Source organism: Carassius carassius, chromosome 49, assembly GCF_963082965.1.
Source record: "Carassius carassius chromosome 49, fCarCar2.1, whole genome shotgun sequence".
Taxonomy (NCBI): Eukaryota; Metazoa; Chordata; class Actinopteri; order Cypriniformes; family Cyprinidae; genus Carassius; species Carassius carassius.
In genome coordinates this window covers 6,165,941-6,187,388 of record NC_081803.1, presented here as the reverse complement: position 1 = coordinate 6,187,388, position 21,448 = coordinate 6,165,941, and the positions used below count along the sequence as shown (strand labels likewise).

The 21,448-nt window shown below is 36.2% G+C and overlaps 1 protein-coding gene across 3 annotated transcripts; it reads right to left on the bottom strand.

Annotated features, from left to right (window-relative positions):
• Positions 1-2,293: 2,293 nt before the first annotated feature.
• Positions 2,294-20,930, bottom strand: LOC132132300 (dihydropyrimidinase-related protein 2-like). 3 transcript variants are annotated; one of them, XM_059544684.1, is made up of 15 exons: positions 20,709-20,930; positions 19,904-20,170; positions 11,948-12,036; positions 11,581-11,765; positions 10,096-10,260; positions 9,890-9,951; positions 8,973-9,053; positions 8,541-8,609; positions 8,318-8,438; positions 7,816-7,972; positions 6,435-6,576; positions 6,057-6,227; positions 4,337-4,516; positions 3,310-3,475; positions 2,294-3,053 (listed from the first exon to the last, which is right to left on the bottom strand). In XM_059544684.1, exons 2-15 carry the CDS (start codon positions 20,153-20,155, stop codon positions 2,962-2,964), a joined length of 1,932 nt encoding a protein of 643 aa, XP_059400667.1. In that variant the 5' UTR covers positions 20,156-20,170; positions 20,709-20,930; the 3' UTR covers positions 2,294-2,961. The 3 variants fall into 3 exon arrangements, with proteins under 3 accessions (XP_059400667.1, XP_059400666.1, XP_059400668.1); XM_059544683.1 differs by lacking the exon at positions 20,709-20,930 and having other exon boundaries at positions 19,904-20,625; XM_059544685.1 differs by lacking the exons at positions 19,904-20,170; positions 20,709-20,930 and adding an exon at positions 17,292-17,576.
• Between the last annotated feature and the right edge of the window lie 518 nt (positions 20,931-21,448).

Sequence of the window (21,448 nt, the reverse complement as noted above, 5' to 3'; positions counted from 1 at the left end):
GACATCAACATGACAAAAGAGTAGCGAGTGAATAAAATTTTGACTGATAAGACTGAAAAATGTTCTCTGGAGAAAACTAAAAATAAAAACCAACGAGAGAGAGAGAGAGAGAAAGCTTTCTCCTCCATATTTACTAAACTTTAACTTCACTAACGTTTTGTGAGCGACCTCAATCCCAACAGTTTCAGGACACAATATAAGTATACAAGCAGCACTGTACGTTAAAACCCTGAATCAGGGCTTGTGTGTGTGTTGTTTCTGTGTTGAGTCGCAGAAGAAAAGGCAAGCAATTGAGAATGATGTGACAGGCCAAGATTTTGCCGATATTCAAGAGGAAAGAGAAAACAGCCGGAGGACAGGTTTACTAAATGAAAAACAGACTACAGAAAGTCCCATCGTTTCTAATCCATAGTTAGATTTTAGCAAGGTAGGCCTACACTGAAACGTGTTAAAGCCTTTTTATTACCGTTTTAACTATGCCTTCTTTGCCTGAAGTGAACACTTTAGCACCTTCCTCAAAATGTGGATTACCGTTAACAACTTTAAGAGTTTTGTGGAGATATTTACTAACTTTGAAGCGAATCTATAGTGTACTCATACATGTTGGCAGATTTAAAACGTCTTTCTCCTTACTGCAAATGAACCAAAAATATTGATGACTCATCTTGTACTACACATATTTTTATCCAATCAAATTCTCTCTACAGTGACAGTGTCCCTCCCTTAATACCACAAGCAACCTACAAGCATTAGCAAATACCAAATCAATAGATGACATAGCCTACCTATAGCCTGGTTCTTTTAAAAGAGATGATACCAGTGTGTCCCGAGCAAACTTCTTGTTTCAAAATTAAATGAGTCAAACACAGGAGAAGAAAGCAGACACTGTGCTAGCTGTATTAGCTAACCTAGAGCTGCTCGATGCATCGCCCTTTGTGGGTTTCCAGACCAACCTGGAAGTAAAACAAATAATTTCTCATTCATTCATTGAAAAAATACAATAACACCACAAAAACATGGAGCTGCCACAGGCACAGTTGTTGATAATCACCTTTAACCTTTGACTTTTAATTTTTATGATGTTATTACAGTCAGGATGCAGTATTTATAACGGCGTTAAAAATGGCGCTGTGATAACTTATTCTTAAAAAAGCCTTTCAAAAGCACTATGACGAGAAAAATCTGGCACCTTTGTATCGGTTAACCGGCTATTTTACATTTAACAGCCTTTGAGTTGTAAAAAAAAAAAAACATGGAACAAGCTCTTGTAGAAATGCTCAACATGATCAGTATATCTCAGGCACAGCTTGGAGTTAAAGATACAAAAAAAGACACATTAGCGTAAGGTCTGCGAGATCACATTTGTTGACATAGAAAGTAGCGACATAGTCACTCAATACTATAAATTCTTATGACTCGCATGGCACATTTGTTTTGCGCTGCGATCAAACTTACAGAAAAATCCATCTGGGGGTTACTCTTAGCCCAAAGTATACTTTGTACGCGAGGAGACTTGAGTTTTGTAATCGCGTACATTTGGCTCACACATGCACGTTCACACTAATTTGGCCACAAGGGGACAGCATGTCTAGTTTTACATGTCTAGAGTTTGTGCACTCTATCAAATGAAAAATACTTTGAAAGGTAACATGTTCGTGTTGTAAACATATGCCAAGTGTTTGCGTCATTACTTAAGTATACTTTGGGCTTTAGTGCATTTGGAAATTGCAATTATTTTGACGTAGTTACGTTCTTCAGTAACACAGCATTTTCTCTAGTTAACTACGGAAACAAAAAATAAATTGTGACTTTTTTCTGCCAATTCTGATTTTAAAAAGTCCGAATTACAAGATAAACTCTGACTAAACTTTGGACTTTCTTGCAATTGTGAGTTTACATTTCGCAATTGAGTTTATATATCACAATTCTGTTTTATTTTTTTCTGTATGAAAAAAAAAAGTTATTGCAACTTTATTCTTTTTTCTCAGAATTTTCCAAAAAAAAAGAAAAAAAAAGATTTTTAAGATACACACCCAGAATTGCGAGAAAAAAGTTTGAATTAAGAGATAAAAAGTCGAAGTTATCTTTTTATTTTATTTTTATCCCGTGATGGAAACAAACTTCCACAGATAGAGTTCGAGGCCAGACCAAGGAAGGTTTTCAGCTAGAATCACTTGCGGTCTTCTCTTTTTTTCTCCAAAATTGCTAAGCTGCTTGTTTTTACATGCGGTTTCTTCTTCAGTAACATTAACAGTGTTAATTGGGGGTGAAACAACACATGCTTTTTAATCAGTGACCACTAGTAAAGCTTTCTTTTATTGACTGGCACAGAAAGTATCGCATTGAATGCCACAGAAAGGGCACGGGCAGAATAGGGTCAGATGTTCATACTGATGTAATAAAAAAATAAAATAAAAATAAAAATGTAATAAAAGATTGCCTAAAAATAAAGACATTACTAATTTAGTAGACTTAAAAGTCTTAATAGATTTGTAGCACAAACCGTGACACAAGAAACCCAGTACTCTAACCATTGCCTTGTCAATGAGTAACAATGATAAACAGCTTCTCTAATACATACACTTGATCCCTCTGATTTCAAAAAGCAAATAAAGTTAAATACAAAAATAATAACACGACTCGTGGTGGGTCGAAAGTACAGTATAAAAAAATCATACAATCAGACGTGCTCAGAAGTGGATGTTAATTTTTTTTCCTTTTCTCTTCACATGAGGCAAATACTTTTTTTTCTCTAGATGTCTCCTTTAGGAAGTGGTGCATGGTTGGGAAAAGAAAAACAAGGGAATGGGACGAGAGCTCGGGGGTTGGGAGACTAGGGAGTGGAGAATCATAGGCCCTGTGGAGGGTTCTTGATGTGACATGGTGGTCTAAGCAAACACCTCAGGTATAGACTTCCCTTCCCCCCAACCCCCTATTCTCCTGTCTGCTGATGGAGGGTGTCTAGCCCAGGCTGGTGATGTTGGCCCTGCCACCAGGGGGTGCAACGATGCGCTGGGTGTTGCGGCGGGGGATGCTGTCGTCAATCTGAGAGCCTGAAATAAGACAAATCAAAAGGCAAATCAACCTTATGGTGTATAAATATTTAAACATGATGACAACGTTCACAATAGATTAATGTGAATGATCTCTCGCTAATATTACATTTCTGGCTAGTACTTAGCCAATGATTTTTTTCTTATTTAATAATATTTCATTTATATATAATGACAAAAAATTTTAAGCAAAAAAAAAAGAACAAAATCTCTAATATCAGTCTATATGGTGATGACATTTTTTCAAACTGCTGACCCGAGAGGCTGAAGCCGGACTGGTGCAGGTTGCGGACCGGTTGAGCGGGCTGCTTGGCAGGAGAGGTTTTGGCAGAGGAAGCAGGAGTCACAGCTTTGGGCGTCACTGAGACTTCACAGACCGGGCCGTCGTAGAGACCCCGCGGGACGCCCCTCAGTTCAGCAAGCTACAAAACATCAGTGCATGATACTGTTACTAAAACACAACTAATCTGATAACCTCAAACATTTAGAAAACTACAAACAGATAAAGTGTTAATGCAGAAAAAGAAAACACTTAATAGGCATTAATTGACAATTATATTAAAAGGCATGAAATTTTAATTTATTAATAAGTATATTTACAGAATAAAATGGTAATCTATTTATTAATTAACATTTATATTGATATGTAATAAACATGAAAAAATAGTATTGTACAGTAATTATAATTATTAGTAATTATTATTAGTAATTAATTATAATCAGTTATTATATAAATTATAATAATAACAAAAAATCCCTGAAATAACAAACGATTATAAAAATCCAAAACAACAACAATAATCTAAAATAAGCAGAATATATATATATATATCACTAATCAATTGTGTATCCATAAATTTCATATTAGAAAACCTGATCAAATAAGTCAAGCCAAGTCTGCTTTATTGTCAATTCTTCCATATGTACAGCACATACATACAGAGAATTTAAACTGCATTACTCTAAGACCCTTGGTGCATACAGACAACAGTAGAGCATACAAATACAGATAGATACACATTAAATATAAAATACAACTATACAAATAAGTGCATGTAAAAATATTAAGAATAAAAAATTTAATACAATTAAATAAAGCAGAACAAGGCACATGGCAGACAGAGTGTAAACCAGTGAAGTGAACAAACAGTGCAGATAAAAAGATTGTAGTGCAAAAGAGTTTGTTTGTTCAGACTGATTTAAAGTGACAAAGAGAGCAGTTCTTGATTTAAACTGACTGAAGAGGTACATGTAGTTGAAAGGAAGTTGAATGCATAACTCACCCTGCTGCGAGCCTTTATCCTCTTGTAGACGTAGTCAGGGAAGGGCTTGCGGGTCACGTAGCGGCCGGACCCCTCAGTGGTGTGGAGGTTCCCCTCCTCCAGTACGATCTTTCCCTGGCTGATGACCACCAGAGGCGACCCACGCACCTCGGTGCCCTCGAAGATGTTGTACTCCACCGCCTGGAAAACAACACAGAACAGGAACCTAATGTCATGTTTAACATTTTATAATCTTTCGATGGTAATGAAGCATGAAATCATTGCTCAAACGATCCAGATCCCTTCCACATAAAGAAGCATTATATTAATGTGGAAATAGAGGTGATGTCCTGTTGGAAATCATTATTGATGCTTCTGGACAGCTATTTAAATAATATCTTGAGGACAAGTTGTCAGAACGCAGACCAGTTTAGAAATACGGTACAAACAAGGAATGTTGGAAATGAGAGGGAGTGAATGAGGGAGGAAGTGTAGGGAAGTTTACAGTGTGTGTGTGTGCCGGCAAAAGTGTGACCACCCTTCTTAATGCTACTGGCGCTATGCTAAAAGCAATACAGTATGAGGTTATTCAGTGAGTCTGATAATCAACACACACACACACACACACACACACATGCTCACAAACCTACAGATTAGCCACAGATCTTAATGTAAAAAAATGTTTTCTTAACTTCTTTACTTGAGAACTGGAAGTGTGTTGTAAATATTAAGACATACGAGTCTCTTAAGGTCACAAAGGCTGCATTTATTTGATAAAAAACACAGTAAAAAAGAAAGAGCAATTAAAACAAATGAATTTTTAGTTCAATTTCATGGATTTTCTTCAATGTCACATGTTCTTTCAGAAATTATTTTTTTGATTTGCTTCTCAAGAATCATTTATTATTATGTGTATCAGTGTTGAAAACAGTTTTTTCTACTTAATATATTTGTGGACACTGTGATCCATTCTTTTGTAGCAATGTCAAAATCCTAAACATAATTATTACAGTATTTAGTGAGGTTTGTGCATAAGAGAAAAAAAAAAAAAAAAAAACAGACATTTTTTTTTTTAAATGAGCGTAATTATTCATTAATGTTACATTACTTACTATAAATGTATTATTAATATAAAATCTAAATACAAATAAACTAATAAATAAAATAACTATAAATGGAATACATGAATAAATTATTAATTCTATTATTAATTATAAATGTAAATAATACCTACAATTTCTATACACATATTTTAATATTTATATTATAACCCATTATTTCCAATATTTATCCTATACAGTTTTGCTTCTGAAATAAATCTTTATTTTAGGATGTTTAGATCTAACAAAAATCCACCAAACAAAAGAACACAACCTGTGAAATCCAGTGAGTTGTGGAGCCCAAGAACACAAATAGAAGACATTAAAAAAGATCCTCATGACATTGTGCGCACTTTTACGCCTCCCAGACGAGCTGAGAATGACATCACTCACATGGGTAACATTCCCATGCCCAACTTTCAGTCAGAACAACCAATACTCATTGGTCAGGACTGCAAACTACTTCCACAAGAACACAACTTTACTCTATAATTAACTAATGTGATGGCATGAATACATCAACACAATCCATAACCCGCACCAGTAAATCATGCATCTTAGGACTAGGAACACGCCACATGTTAGGAAAGTAAACAGGGACCATTGTAAACACACGTGACATTGCTGAGAGCAGATCTCACCAGATTGTGGCTCTTGGCTGAGATGATTTTCGTGAGTTCAGGGTCCCACAGAACCAGATCGGCGTCTGAACCCACGGCGATGCGGCCCTTGCGCGGGTACAAGTTGAAGATCTTAGCGGCGTTGGTGCTGGTGACGGCCACAAACTGATTTTCGTCCATTTTTCCAGTTACCTACGAACGAGGGGGACCACAGGGAGAGATGACAGGTGTCTCGGTTGTGTTTGTGTTCACTTGACTGTGCTCATCTGCTTTATTTAGGCTCGCATGACCACTGACTGATTTTGTTTATATGACTGAAGGAACTGTAGATGCTGCACTGTGATAGCTTGTGATTAAATGTCTCCCCTTATTATTTGCAGAGTAGTATTTCTGCCTCACCACACATTTGTCCCAGATGATGGACATCCTTTCCTCAGTGCCATTGGTTCCCTCAGGGATGAGGGTGAAGTCGTCTTTGCCCACAGCTCTCTGGGCGGTGTTAAAGGTGCAGTGAGCACTTCCTGTTACCTGCAGATCCCCACTGAAGCGTGCAGTGAATGAGGAGACACATTTCAAATTAGTAAAAACACTTATATTTATTCACTTAGCAAACCTTTATCAAAATTGTGTTTCATGCAAATATTTTTTGGCCCTAAAAGTGCTTCAGATTTTATTATTTTTATTATTATTGTAAATAATGTGTATTTATTAAAATGATCTAATATTATATTTTGGATATTCAATTGGATATCTGGATATTGTTAATATTAGTAGTAGTAGTAATATCATAATTATTTGCACTATTAAATTGATAATAATATAATGATAAAAAAATTATTAATATAATAAATAATAATAATAATTATTATTATTGTTTTTGTTGTCTTTCAATTACTATTAATACAAATAAAAATGAATCATGAATTAATATTGATACTAAAAATACACACACAAATACAGTAATTTGATCATTGCTTTATTATGAATATTATTTTTATGTTAATTTATTTTGTAATAAAATTATAAATAATAATTGCTAATAATTAAATATCATATGTAATAATAATAACAATGATGATGATAGTAATAATAATAATATAATAGTTATATTGCTAATGAAAAACAAAAACAAAACAATTTAATAAATAAAAACAGTAAAAATCATTAATTATTCACTCAGCATATAATTGAAATTCAATTTATAACTAATAATAATAATAATAAGTTATAATTAAAATGCAAATAAATATACATACTAAAATACAATAATGTTTTATAATTATTGCTTCAAATGGAATATTATTTTTTAATTAATTTATTTTGTAATAAAATACTATAATAGTTATTAATATAATAAAATGTATAATATTAATAATATATTATATATTATACACATAATATCATATCTAATAATAATAATAATCAGAATAATAATAAAATAATAATTATTATTATATTGCTAATATAATAATAATAATAATAATAATAATAATAATAATAATAATAATAATAATAATAATAATAATAATAATAATAATGCATTTCTTTACATAACACATTTTTAAAAGTAAATCCCATGGCAGACTCCTAAACTTAAAGTCAACCCTTCAGTTAAGTTAATATGGAACTTAAACACATTGGTCACATTTTTTAAGCACTCTCATACCACAAAAATGAACCAGTTTCACTTTTCATGGTATACTTATTACAGGGCTCCACCACTGAAACTAATCAAATCAGTAATGCATACTACTAATGAACAGCCTTGGAGTGCTCTTACCATGACAGCAGTGAGTTGAGATAGTCCGGTGTGGTGGGATCCGAACTCAAGGGTGGGGACGTGACGTAGGCGGCAGCCTTGGCCCAGTTCTTGCTCCAATAGTGTGAGCCATCCGTGCCAAGACTGGCTGTGATTGGCTCTCCATACACAACAGTGCCTAAATGGTTCAAAGATACCAAATTAGGAATAGGCATATATCATTTCACTGTAATTAACCTGGCCTTATTCTGGAGCCTGACCACCATGATGTCATTTCTTGCTGTCTAGCCAAGAACTATTTTTTGCAGGGCTGCATTGCATCCATTCTCATAAAACCCGCCTTGCTTGTTCAGATTTAGTAATAATACCTCATTTTAATGGCACGGATGGAGTGGAATTAGATCAAACCACCTCAGAATGTTCTTCCATGTTGCTAAATCAACCTTGAATGTTTCTACTATAGGTTTGGATCCATTGAAGACTTCCAAGAGTCACCATATTGAAAATGGTGTTTAGGTCTCACCTTTCTTCCTGGCCTGGGCGATGACATCAGCGGCACTCTTGCTCATCACCTTGGTGATGTAAAGAGGACAGTTGGTCTGATTGGCCACTGTTACAGAGCGGTTCACTGCCTCCGCCTCCAACTAAATTTGAAATAAAACCAATTCAGTACAAATGTTTTCTTCAACAGAACTTCAGAAACATGGGGAAATAGATGTCATTTCCAGGAATTCACTGCAATTCACCTCTTCTGGTCGACTGAGGACATGTCCCTCTGGTCCAGTGATACCCAACTCCAAAATCCTGCGCTGCTCCTGTTGAAAGAAAGACAGGAAACGAGCGAGATGGAAATATATGAGTAGCATGAGATGGTTGAATCCGTAAATCATGATGGCATAGTGCCAATATATAATGTCTATATTAAAAATGTCTTCATTACAAAGAGTTTGCTTTTCTTGATCATGATAAATACACATAAACGCCAGCCAAAAGTCATCTGCAATTAATTATATCAAGCTCATGTAGGAATATTTGCTTTGGCTTTGCTTACCATAAAGTCCAAGCATTCATAGTGGAGCATGTGTTTTAATTTAACATCTCCAAACAGTTTATTGTTGATAGTAACTCTGAGTAATGGAGCTCAGTGTTGGACTGCATAGCCTCTCTGAAGAGCTCACCTCGACTATGATGTCTCCGTTCTCAGCGTGGACCTGAGCGATGGCCCCAAGGTCCCGGATGACACTGAACACTTCGTAGATCTGCACACAAACACACATTCGAAGTCGCACAAAGGCTGACAATGAGAAAGGAATGGCAAATGATGAAGCATGCTTAAAACAGATGCAACGCTCACAGACAGACTATTCAAGCATCATTTGTTTATACATTGAAAAGGAACTTTGTTTAGAGTTTTCTTCTTTTTCTTTTCTCTTTTTTTCCTCACAATTGTCATTAGGAATTAGAACATAAACACCCAACCCATCAAAACTTGGTCCTGTGCAACCTAAAAGTGTTACCATGGCACTGTGATGGTAACAAATGAAATTATTTTTTGTCATTTTAGAAAACATTTTGACTTCCAAATTCCATGTTTGACCATTCAGAATCAAGGAATCATCTGGCAGAATGAATGCATGAATGTTTGTTTGTTTGTAAATACATAGTTAGGCCAAGTTACATTACCAGTTCCATGTTTTGATTTGTTTTGGTAAATGAACGATCAGGATTCCTTTTTTAGAAGAAATGTCATGTCACATTAAACTGCAAACTCATAAATAAATAATGCATAGTGAATCTACTTAAAAATATCATGATACATGCCTAAAACCAGTGAGAAAAAAAACACCAAGATATACCAATTTAAATATTTATAACATATCTTTATTTTTATGTAAATATATATAATTATATATAAAAAAAAGATATCAAATATATTTTAGGACCATTCAAATGTCTTGCATTATTTTCATCATTTAAATTTCTCTCTTTTATTTTAGGATTAAATATGACCAGGGTGTGTTTTTGACAGGTTTCATGAGACTGACTGTAAGATACAAGTAGGTGCTTTAGGTACATCGCATGGAGAAAGCCATACCTGGGAATCAGTGAGCTGGAAAACATCTTTGTAAGCCAGGTAGACGAGGAAAGAGTTAACGCCTGCACACAAAGACGGGGGATGAAATTACAGAAGGAAATGAAGGAGTCCGTGAGACATTAGTGAAACCTGAATTCCTGAGCGATGCAGTATTCACTAACTCTGCTGGGTTTGTGCAGCAGATACAGATGTTGACAGTGGTTTACCGTGATCTTTGACGAGCGCCTCCATCTCCTCTTGAACACCCTTGTGCCATTCAGTGATGTCCACATGAAGAGAATAATCACAGCACGCTTTGCTGTCCGCCCATTCCCGCCACTGATTGAAGGCCGAGATCAGACTTGTCCCGGGTTCAGGAACCACATGATCAACTGTTCACACACACACAAACACACACATATGGGTTAGGCAGATATTAAACAGCTCCTACATATTAATAAGTACTTCAGATCAGTTAATAATGCTGCTCTGAAAAGAATACCAATGAAGATACTTAAACAGAAGCACACTGTCTCCATCCTGTCTGACTGCCTTAGCAAAACATTACAGCTTTCATAACACTTAGGAACTTATATTTTACACTTATATTTTGTGTGTGTGCATTGATTTATTGTATTTAAATGTTCAGTCTCTTTTTGTTATAAGAAAAAAGTTATTAAACCTGTTATACTTTAGTAGCACTTTTTTGCAACTAAATCTCAATATCATGATAATACCGTATATACCGTGATAAAACGATTAGCTATTAATCGCAACATGAAAATTTGATTTGTAATACGCCTACCCAACAATGAAAACTGGTAACCAAACAGTTGATGGTAGCCACTGACATCCATATTATGGAATAAAATACTGTCTAAATCAACAACAGCCAGCAACTGTTTGGTTACCAACATTCTTCAAAATATATTTTGTGTTCAACGAAAGAAAGAAATCGTGGAAGTTTTGAACAGCATGAGGGTGAGTAAATAATGACAGCTTTTTCATTTTTGGGTGAACCGTCCCTTTAATTGTGTTATTTGTATTAAAACCACAAGCAAATGGGAGAAACTGTAAGTTTTGCTCGATTCATCATTACTAGTTGTTTGCTATGGTACTGTCGTGGTTGCTAGGGTATTGCTAGGTGGTTTCTATGACATTGCTTACAGGCCCAAGTCTCCATGATTATCAGGTCTCTACATATTAATGGTTACTAAGTGTTCTGAATGGTGTTTATCATATCACTATGCATTTGCTCAAGTGTTGTGGGTATTTGCCAGGATGTTGCTAGGTGGTTGCTATGGCATTTTGGGTGGTTGCTAGGGCATTGCATACTGGCCCAAGTCCTTATGATACTCTGGTCCTAGATTTTAACAGATGCTTGGTGTTTTGAGTAGGGTTTGAGAATTACTAAGCATTTGTTTGGGTGTTGCTAGGTGGTTGCTATGTCATTGTGGATGGTTGTCAGGGTGTTGCTAAGTGATCCGTGTGGTGGTGTGAGTAATTGCTATGGCATTGCTGGTGCCTGCCAGGTTGTTGCTAGGCCATTACTCGTTGATTGCTATGTTTTTCTGGGTAGCAACAACGGCATTTACTAGTCTCTATGATAAACACCAAAGCATTTGCAATGGTGTTGTGGCTGATATGCAAACAGAATGAAATCTAATCTTGGATTCAAACTCTAATCACACTAAGGACAGTCGGACACATACTGATCATGGTGGTTCCTCCAGCCAGCGCAGCACGGGTGCCTTGATAGAAATCATCCGCAGCAGTCATGCCCCTGTCAGGCATCTGGAAGCGTGTGTGCACATCAATGCCACCCGGCATCAGCATACGCCCATGAGCATCGATGGTTTTCACCCCGCCGGGCACTATCAGATTCTCTCCAATCTGCCTGTAAGAGTGAGATATAAAAAAGCAATATGAGTTGTACAATCTGAGCAATCTTCATTTAATTTCAAGATAATTTCATTACCTCTTTATGTGTCATATGATATAAGGGCATATTATGCACACATTAACCTTATAACCTCAGACTACTAAAGGAGCATTTCTCCTTATATATTTTACACTCACTTGATCTGGCCATCTTCCATATAGATGTCGGCATAGAACGACTGATCATCATTCACAATCTTCGCCCCTTTAATCAAGAGACGGTCACTCTGTAACCACAGATAAAGCTGGCTTTAGTATTCTATAGCAGTGCAAGTGCAAATAGTATGTTCACCTTGGGACAGCAATAAAGAACACTACTGCAAGGTGAAGATGGTGTTTCAAGCTGTGATTAAATATAGACTCAGTGAAAATATAGACTCAAGTAAAATACTAATTCATCCAGGAGCGAGTTAATCAGAGCTTATGAAGCAGCAGTATATCATCACCCACATTCTTTATAAGCAGCATCAGCCAATTCCATGGTCTTTACAATTATAAACACATGTTCACCATGGAACATTTATCTGCCACTGCACTAAAACGTGCTCAGTTGAACCCGGAAGACAATGATTCACCCTTACAGTCTGAGCTGATTGCTATGTCAAGTCTAATGTGTATTGCATTAGTGAAGGGGATTTTGAAACATCAAAGTTACTCAAATCTTTTAAAGATGTTCTTCAAAAATGATTAATTCTGATTCATTTACTGATTCATTCAGTCTTATTATTGTATGCAATCTTACAAATCAACTAAGGTTTACTAAATATTTGTACAGGGTCATTTTGGACAAAATTTATACGCATTCAAAATTCTTCTGTCACCTTTATCTTCTTGTTGTGACCAAGACTGCCTCACATGCAGACACTCATTTTCAGTGTATTAACTGTTTCGTTGTTTCACAAACGGAATGTTCCAGTTCATTCACGAGTCTTGTTCTGATTAAAAACACTAACTCATTCAGTTTCTTCAGTAGATGCAACCAATGAAATGCTCCTTCACAGCCCACACCTGAATCCTATTGGTTTATATTATAGTCAGTCTTTGAAGACGGGAAAGCAATCACATTTCAGTGAATTAAAAATATGAGACGGCACAAAGAAGTGACCAAGAATGAACTGTTATTTATTCACTGATGTACTTACTATCTAAATACAGACAGTAGTTGTATTGTTAATATCTTTTTTTATGCATATTTATTTATACATTTACTTTTTATCTTTTTATCTTTTCTTACAGCATCATGCCCCCCTACAGTATGAAGAGTAAAGCTGGCTAGACACCCCGGTATAGACGCCACCACCGAGGAATCTCTTTACATTCAGGGCCCCAGAAGAACAGCCATATTTCTGAAAGGGGAGCGTGGAACAATTCCTGTCACAAGGCCCTCTGCACCGCACGGGGACAAAGGCAGCTCTGTCTGCGTTTCTGCCTCTTTGCGTGTTTGTTGGGAACCCAGCAACATGAGGCACTGGCTGGCTTCCCAAGGCCTGCCCTGATTCACTTAGCGATGAAAGAAAATACTCCAGTGACCTGACATCTCCCACTACACATCCCACAACATTATTAGCAAGAAATCAATCACCAGAAATAGTTTTACTGAAACCAAATGGTGCTTTATTAGCTTTTATATACCTTTAGTGAGATTCATTTATAGACAAACCAATAACAGCTTCTACAGAAGAGGAATGCATTCTACTTTTCATGTCCAACTTTTTGCTGAGGGGCTTCTGGGACTGTGCAAGTGGCATTGGCAGTCATCCACACTCAACAGCTGCTTCATAACATGCATTACATAACCCAGACAATCACTGCCATCCATTTCCTCAGTCTCTGTGCACCAATCAGAGCCATCGACATAGGGCTAAAGTATTATGACATCATCAAAAAGGTTGTAAGGTTAATTATAGGAAGTCTGAAAAAACTGGACTCTGTGAACTGAACTATGAACTGTGAACTGTGCTTGTTTTGGACCTTTTCCAGAGACATAGTGCTGAACAGATGTACATGAGAACACTGACAGGAAGTCTTCAGGTCAGCGTGTTTATTTTACTGGTTTCCATAAATGATAATGGAAGTTTAAACAGACATGGCGAAATAACACTTTAATGAACATCAAAAGTATTTTGTGAACCATAAAGGACGTCACATTCTAGACCTGGAGCAATATTTTGATGCTATGTGCTCATTTGCAATCATTAATAATCCAAATTGACGACTTCCAGTCTTTGGGTTAAACCATTTGCAATTCCATCCTTCTATCGTTTAGAATCAGATTTAGTTGAGCCAGATTCTAGCTGTCAGGTTGATCCGTATATGCTCCTCTTAAAGGAAAACTGAATAGATGGCTTGTCTGTTTGCGTGCTTGGTGCCTTTTTCCGCTTTGAGGCGCAAACATAGTCGTTTGTCAAGACGTTATGAATGGAAATCCTGTATGTTATTTGGTGGGGAAGAAAACACGGTCTTGGCAGACTGCTTGGTACGAGTCAGAGAGGATATTGTGCTTTGTGATGGGGGAGAACACGAGGTACAACAGCAGGTCAGCACTGCATTCTGGGACAGATCACTGGGTTGCACTGGAGCTGCTGCAGTTGCAAATGATAACCAGACAATTAGGCTGAGGAGGGGATTTATTGGAATCACAGCATTTTACGCTGTCACATTCAAAAACTACAAAAATCATGCAAAAGTAAGATGATGTAGTTTTATTTTTTTAATAAATATTTAATCCTTATACATTTTTTATTAAGAATTTATTTATACATATAGTTTTTTATACATTACTTATATATGTTTATCTATCCATACATTTTTTACTTAAAATTATTTATTAAATAAAGATGACATTTAATTTAAATGTATATATATTTTTTTATTTTTTTATTTTATTAATATTTATTTATTTACTTTACAAATGTAATTTACCACAAAAGATGATACATATTTAAAAACTTCTATAGTAATTAAATAATTAATGCATATATATATATATATATATATATATATAAAATCCATTGAGTAAATAAATTAATACTATAAAATAGTACATAAATACAAATAATAGTTTATCTTAAATATTTATTATATTATATATATTATATTATATTTATTTTATTTGAATAAATATTTCCTTTGCTAAACTAATTTACTTTAAGTAGAAATATGGCAAATATTTAAAATTATCCTTTTTTTCTTCCTATAGTAATTAAATAAATAATTACTTGAGTAATTTATTTACAAAATAAAACTTATAATTTTATTTTAATTAAATAATTTATTCAATAAAATTAACTATTTTACTAAATATTTATGCAAACATTTGCTTTACTTAATTATTAATTACTACAGAAAATGATAAATATTTAAAAAATAAAATTTTAATATTTCTGTAGTAATTAAGTGAAAGTAAATAATAAAACTATCATTTTTATTTAGTAAATAAAAAAATAATATCAAAACAAATATTGAATATAAATATTAAACTAAGTATTAATGTAAAATCAGTTTACTTGCTGTCAATTTATTTACTCATTTATTTTTATCTTTTACAGTAGGTCTGATGCTGTAAAATCTAGAAACTGCAAACAAGAATGTAACAGAACTTACATAACATAACAATGCCAGTAATTGATCAACATAAAAACAGGCGAATTTAACTATACAGTCAAAGAATTTATGAACATAAAAATTCTTCTCTGATATCTGACCTCATAAGTACAACTGAAAGTGACCAGGCAGGTGGTGAACTAAAGCTAACATTCATCTTTAATGAGGCTCAAGAAGGTGTAACCCTCCTCCGCCTGTCTGCGCAGCTGACCAATGCAGCTGGTCCACCTCGACCCACCCATCAGCTATTCCAGCCACCCTCCAGCAAACCAGCCATGCTGCCATATGCTTGTGTGTCAGCTATGTGTGTATCCAAACCACGCCTGGGTCTATTTATGCAGGAGAGAAAAAAATAAAAATAAATCACAGGAAATACAGATCTAACAAAGACGAAAGACAGTCCGTCGTTTGCATGGCCAATAGCTCTTAAATATCTGCTCTACGACTTAAAGCATTAAAGGAGGATAACATTTATGCATGAGGTCTTTGGGTCACAGTGTGCTTGGGAGGCACATGAATTCCACTACAGTACAAGGGGTGATGACAGACGGTAAAATTGAACCGAGCAACCTTTGCACTAGGCAAGCGTTTGATGTCAATTGTCAGATCTGTTTGAAAGTGTGAATTCCATTCCCATTCCTTTTCTAAACGCTGATGTGCCACAGACGCATGCTCTACAAGATAACCACTGTAATAAGGGTGTGGCACAGACAGCTTTCTACAAGCATTTCTCTCTATGCACACTTCAGATAGCTCATCATTTGCCAATTTTTCCTTCTTTCCCTCTGAATGTATTCTTAGCTGCACATTTCAGTCTTTTTCTGCATGCGATCCTGCATGTGCTACTCTCCGACTGGCATTTCTCCAACCTCTTAGATCTTACTGAGAGCTGGATGCGGTTTCTATAACATGCCGGACGGAAACCACAACCCACCTACTTCTCATTCAACACTGCTTAGAGATTCTGAAAGGGTGTCCTAAAGCTCTCCCCGAAACCTCAGCCGAAAGTGCTTCCTTTGAAATGAAACAAAAGGCACACCCGTCACCAGCCATGCCGAGTGGGTGCTGCATTCGACCATCTCCAAACAGCTTGTTTTACTAGGAAACAGATCAAATTAGGTGTATTGTGATGCCATATAAATATGTCATAATCAGATGGGTGGGGAAGCATGATAATGTCTATTCTATTCTATACATGGCTTTACCAAATGCAAAAATACATCTCTAGATGTGGGCCATGCAGATTTTATATTTCAAACCCTCTGCCTTGAGGAAGGAAATCTGATCATTTTTCTCCAGGTCTGCCATGCGTTTTTCCATTATCCTGTACGGCTCCCTTAAACACGTTGTGTTCGTGTCAGTCAAATTGGTCAAAAACAGACAATCGGTTTCTCATAACTGCTTGTTTTAGTGCAATCATTCAGTAAACTTTGGAATGCTATTGTTAATTCGCTACACACTGTAACAAGCCGTGTAGGAACGCTTAACGCGAGCGACGCGACCAGAACGCGAGTAATAAACAGCTTCATTAATTATAAAGGGAGCGTTCAGGTTTTGTTTAGTCGCGTTCATAGATGGGGTGTGAATCTCATAACAGTGCTAGAACGCAATGCCGTGCTGCAGTACTGCTTCAAGACACAAATTACAGACCTTGACAGCTTAATTTCGCTAAAACATCACAAGTTAACCGGCTCCCAGCACCCGAGCAACGCAATGTAACGTAGCTACGCGAAGCAGGGGATCAGCGAGCGTTGCTCTTAGTTCGGACCAGCGTTCATTAGCACTGCAAATCAAACACATTTATTCTCACAATATTTTAAATAGTTCTAAACATGCTTTATACGTAGCAAATAATTATAGAAGATATTCCATAACTCACGGTTATGCGGGGAATATTCTTCTTGCCCTGATAGCCAGACATCTTCTTTATGCTCGATTCCCTTTGATGAACCGTTATCACTGTGATAATGGATGCAACGATCTGTTTGGGAGGGGAAATGGATTGGTTTCGGACAATTTGTGTAGTCCTTTAGGAATTAAGAGGCGAGTGGATGAGGTAAAAGCGCTAGAAATCTTAAAGGACAAAGGACCTGTGCCCAATATTTCCTCTCCACTGATGCACCCAGTCCACCCAGACTGCCCGAGACAAAACGAGAGATTTTCATAACGGAGAGCAGCGCGCATGCGCACAACCCCACCCTGGATAGCCAGCAGCTCCTCCTCTGAGTCCAGAGAGGGCGAGCAATGTTTCAGACAATGGGTTTAATGGCACACTGATCAGCTGCCGGAAAACAAAAACATAGAAGCAAGAAGCAAAAAATAAATAAATACATTTGTGTTTGTGTTATATATACGTATATGTGTGTGTGTTAAATATTCTCTCTCTCTCTCACACACACACACAGACACACATACACAAACACAAAATTTATGCAAAAGGATTGTTTTATTAAAATAAAGTAACCCTAAGAAAACCTCTTGATATTCATGATGCAAGAATTTTTCTCAAATCATTTTACTTTGAATGTTATGTTTGAAAATGGTTTGAAAATAAATGGTTCGATACATTTAGCAAATAAAAGTGACTTAACTGTGTGTCTACAAAGATGTTCAAATGACCTTCATATATCAATACAGACATAAAAAGACACTCACTAACAAAACAATACATGTTTGCAACGTTTTAGCTCTAGCATTTCAGAAGAGTATGTAATACCACAATTAATCCCTTCTTAAAATTAATCTTTTACCCTAAATCTTAGTTTATATACACAAACACTACAGCTCAATTTCCGGGTCCTTCTGGCTGCTTTGGTCTCAAAGCAGTAGACCAAAATATGCTATTGGTCTCTGCAGTCATTAAGGCCTCTCAGCGAAGAAAATAAGGGTAGCTTTAAATCACACTTGCCAAAAATTGAAGAATGTCCTTTCTGGTAAATTGAGTGACAGAGCGTTTTCTTAAATATATCATGTTACCATGTATAAAAGCCCTGTCATATTAACCGATGAACAACATTCAGTGAAATTTATATAATTTTCTCTTCTATAACTTATATGGAAAAGGAGAGTTATTCTGAATATAATTCTGATCTGAGGTAATTAATTAACTCTTATGAGCTTTTTAACAAATCCCAAGTTATTGCTCTTAAAGCCTTAGTGGGGTATACTTAAAATCTTATGTGCCCTCCAGAAGTTTGCGCTCTGCAAGTGAACTACGCCTTGTGGTGCCATCCCAAAGAAGTTCAAAATCACTCTCACAGACCTTTTCCTGGACTGTGCCTAGCTGGTGGAATGACCTCCCAATCTCAATTCGTACAGCTGAGTCTTTACTCATTTTCAAGAAACATCTAAAGACTCATCTTTTTCGCATGCACTTAACCAACTAACACTAGCACTTTTCCTTTACTTGTCTTTTCATTCTATAAAAAAAAAAAAACCTGCCTATGCGTTCTATACTACACTAACTGAGACTTGTCATGGCACTTGTATACTGTTGTTGTTCTTTTGTTGACCTGACTGCTTCTATTGTTCTAATTTGTAAGTCGCTTTGGATAAAAGCGTCTGCTAAATGATTAAATGTAAATGTACTTCAGTCATAGCTCAGCATCACTGTCTCTGTAGCTATGGTTACTGCATCCAGATACCAGGGCCCACACATACAGCCTCTTGAATTATAGTGATACTAAGAAACATGAACTGGATTGTGAAAAAAAAAAAAAAACATATAATATGTTTTAATCAGCTTCTGCACCTTATTTCTAAATTTGTTTTGCAAGGTACAGTGACAAAAAGGTTTATGTATCCTTGATCCTTTTTTCTGTGAGAACAGCAGCTATTTAAGTCTTAAAATAATTAATGATTTTATTCAACCAAAACAACTTTAAAAATGAGTAAGAGATTTTGCACAGTCAGTTGGTAATTATCACAAAATAAACCCAGGCAGGGTGATCAGATTTTGTATCATCCTGAATGGGGTATTTTATGATTAATGATCATCATCACTGTACATTTTGTCACATATTTCTGCTTACTAATAAATGGAGAGTGATACAACTATGAAACTAGCAGTTTAGGAGATTGATTGCTGGGGTAAAAGTCAAATATAAAGTTTAGATTTTATTATACATAAATATTTGACAACAGAACTCGGTGACTAAACCAATCAGAATCAAGCATTCTGCAAATTATTAGCTGTGTATTATGGACTGCAAATTACTACAATATACAAAGAAAATAATATAATAATAATAATAATAATAATTAAACACACACACACACACACTTACATATATATATATTAATGATTTTAAACCAGTATTCATCCAAGCTATGTACTTTTTTTTTATATATAATCAAAGCATTAAAACTAAAAATATCACTTGGTTGATAGTTATTACAAGCAAGGGAGGCTGCATCTGAATGAAGACTGATATGTGCATTAGTGTTAATGTGTGCACCCACATGACAGTGCACAATCCCTGCAGCTCTTACCTCGTCATTTAGGTTCTGCAGAATCTCTTTTCCAGTACTTCTCCTGATCTCCACCTTTCGTGGTTTGGAGATATCCTTCTGCCTCTCAATCACTCGACCTTTCCCTGATGACATCAAGTCAAAGTCCAGTGTCTTGTTGTCCGCCGAACCCTCCACTGGGCAGAACATGCCACAGAATTTCTGCCGTGGCTGGTTGGGGCTGGAGCTTCCCATGTTCTGGAAAAACGCAGACACATCTCCGGCAGCAGACATTTCTCTCAGTGAATACTGTCAGATGGATGCAAAGGCATGTAAACCTCCGGCTAGAGAGCTCTGTGGATGCTAAATGTTAGTTTTCCCATTTGGAGGTGAGAAACAACATTGCATGTGCAGCGAGGAGGTTCCTATTCTTGTCAGATAATCTTAAAGGAATACTAATGGAATGTAAACATAAGTAACAATGTAAAATAATAATCCTCAAAGAAGAAAGGAATGAAGTGAAACAATAAAAACAATCCATTAGCATTTCTTCAAGATAACACATATGAGTCGCCAAAACAATACATTTTACTATCCACACCATTCAGCTCCAGCATATTAATATGCAATTGATCGGAACTAGCAAAGACTTCAACGAAAAGCCCTTTAGAAAAGATGCCCAAATTGAACAATCTGTCAAACAATACAAAACACGAAGAATGGATGCAAATCAATGTGTCCAATGCAAGTTATGTTGTTATTAAACGCAACCCGTCAGGGTTTAATCTTAGTATATGTCCTGAAGCGATGATAAACATTAAGAGAAAATCCAGAGATGTTACCGTACATTAGACGCGAGACCGATGGAGGATGAGGTGACGCTCTGCTGGAGAGAGGAGAGGAGAAACAGTGCAACTGATGCGTGGTTTTGAGGGTTAAAGATGTAATGTGTCCATATCTGAGGGCTCTTTCCCCGGATGACTTGTCACTTAGTGTCTTTTGTGAACGGCTACCTTTGTTAGCGTTCGCTCTGTATGTTTGGTGAACACACGTTGGATGTGATAAACAAAGAGAAATGTAGGCTATGTTAGGTTAAGTCGTAGAATGGATGTAACTCTTAATTTTTGCTTGTATTTCTTAAAATGTCGTGGCTCCGTTGATAGTTGAAGCGCCACGCCCATGCAGGTTAAAGTTAAGGGCGCTGTCCGTTCAGCACCACGCGCTGGAGCCGCGACGAACCTCACTGTTTTTGACTTTGGTTCTGAGTGGAAGTTCACACGGCCCGGGACGCGTTCTTGTGCTCCGTCTGAGCTATTTTGATGCACACGTGTGGGCGTACAGTATTAGGACGTGTCTGTTAAGTCTCGTTTAAGGGAATCGCGAGAAATTAGAAATTTAATCATTCTACTTTTTCTAAACGATCCCTTCCTTGACCCTTCCACTATTTTAGTAAAACTCAATTTCTAATCATTTAATAACTATAGCTACACGTTGTTATTTAAGAACAATCCTCCAGCAACTACAATAATTTACCATCATAAACCTACAGTTACAGTTCTTGGTTCAGTTCGATTCAGATGACATGAT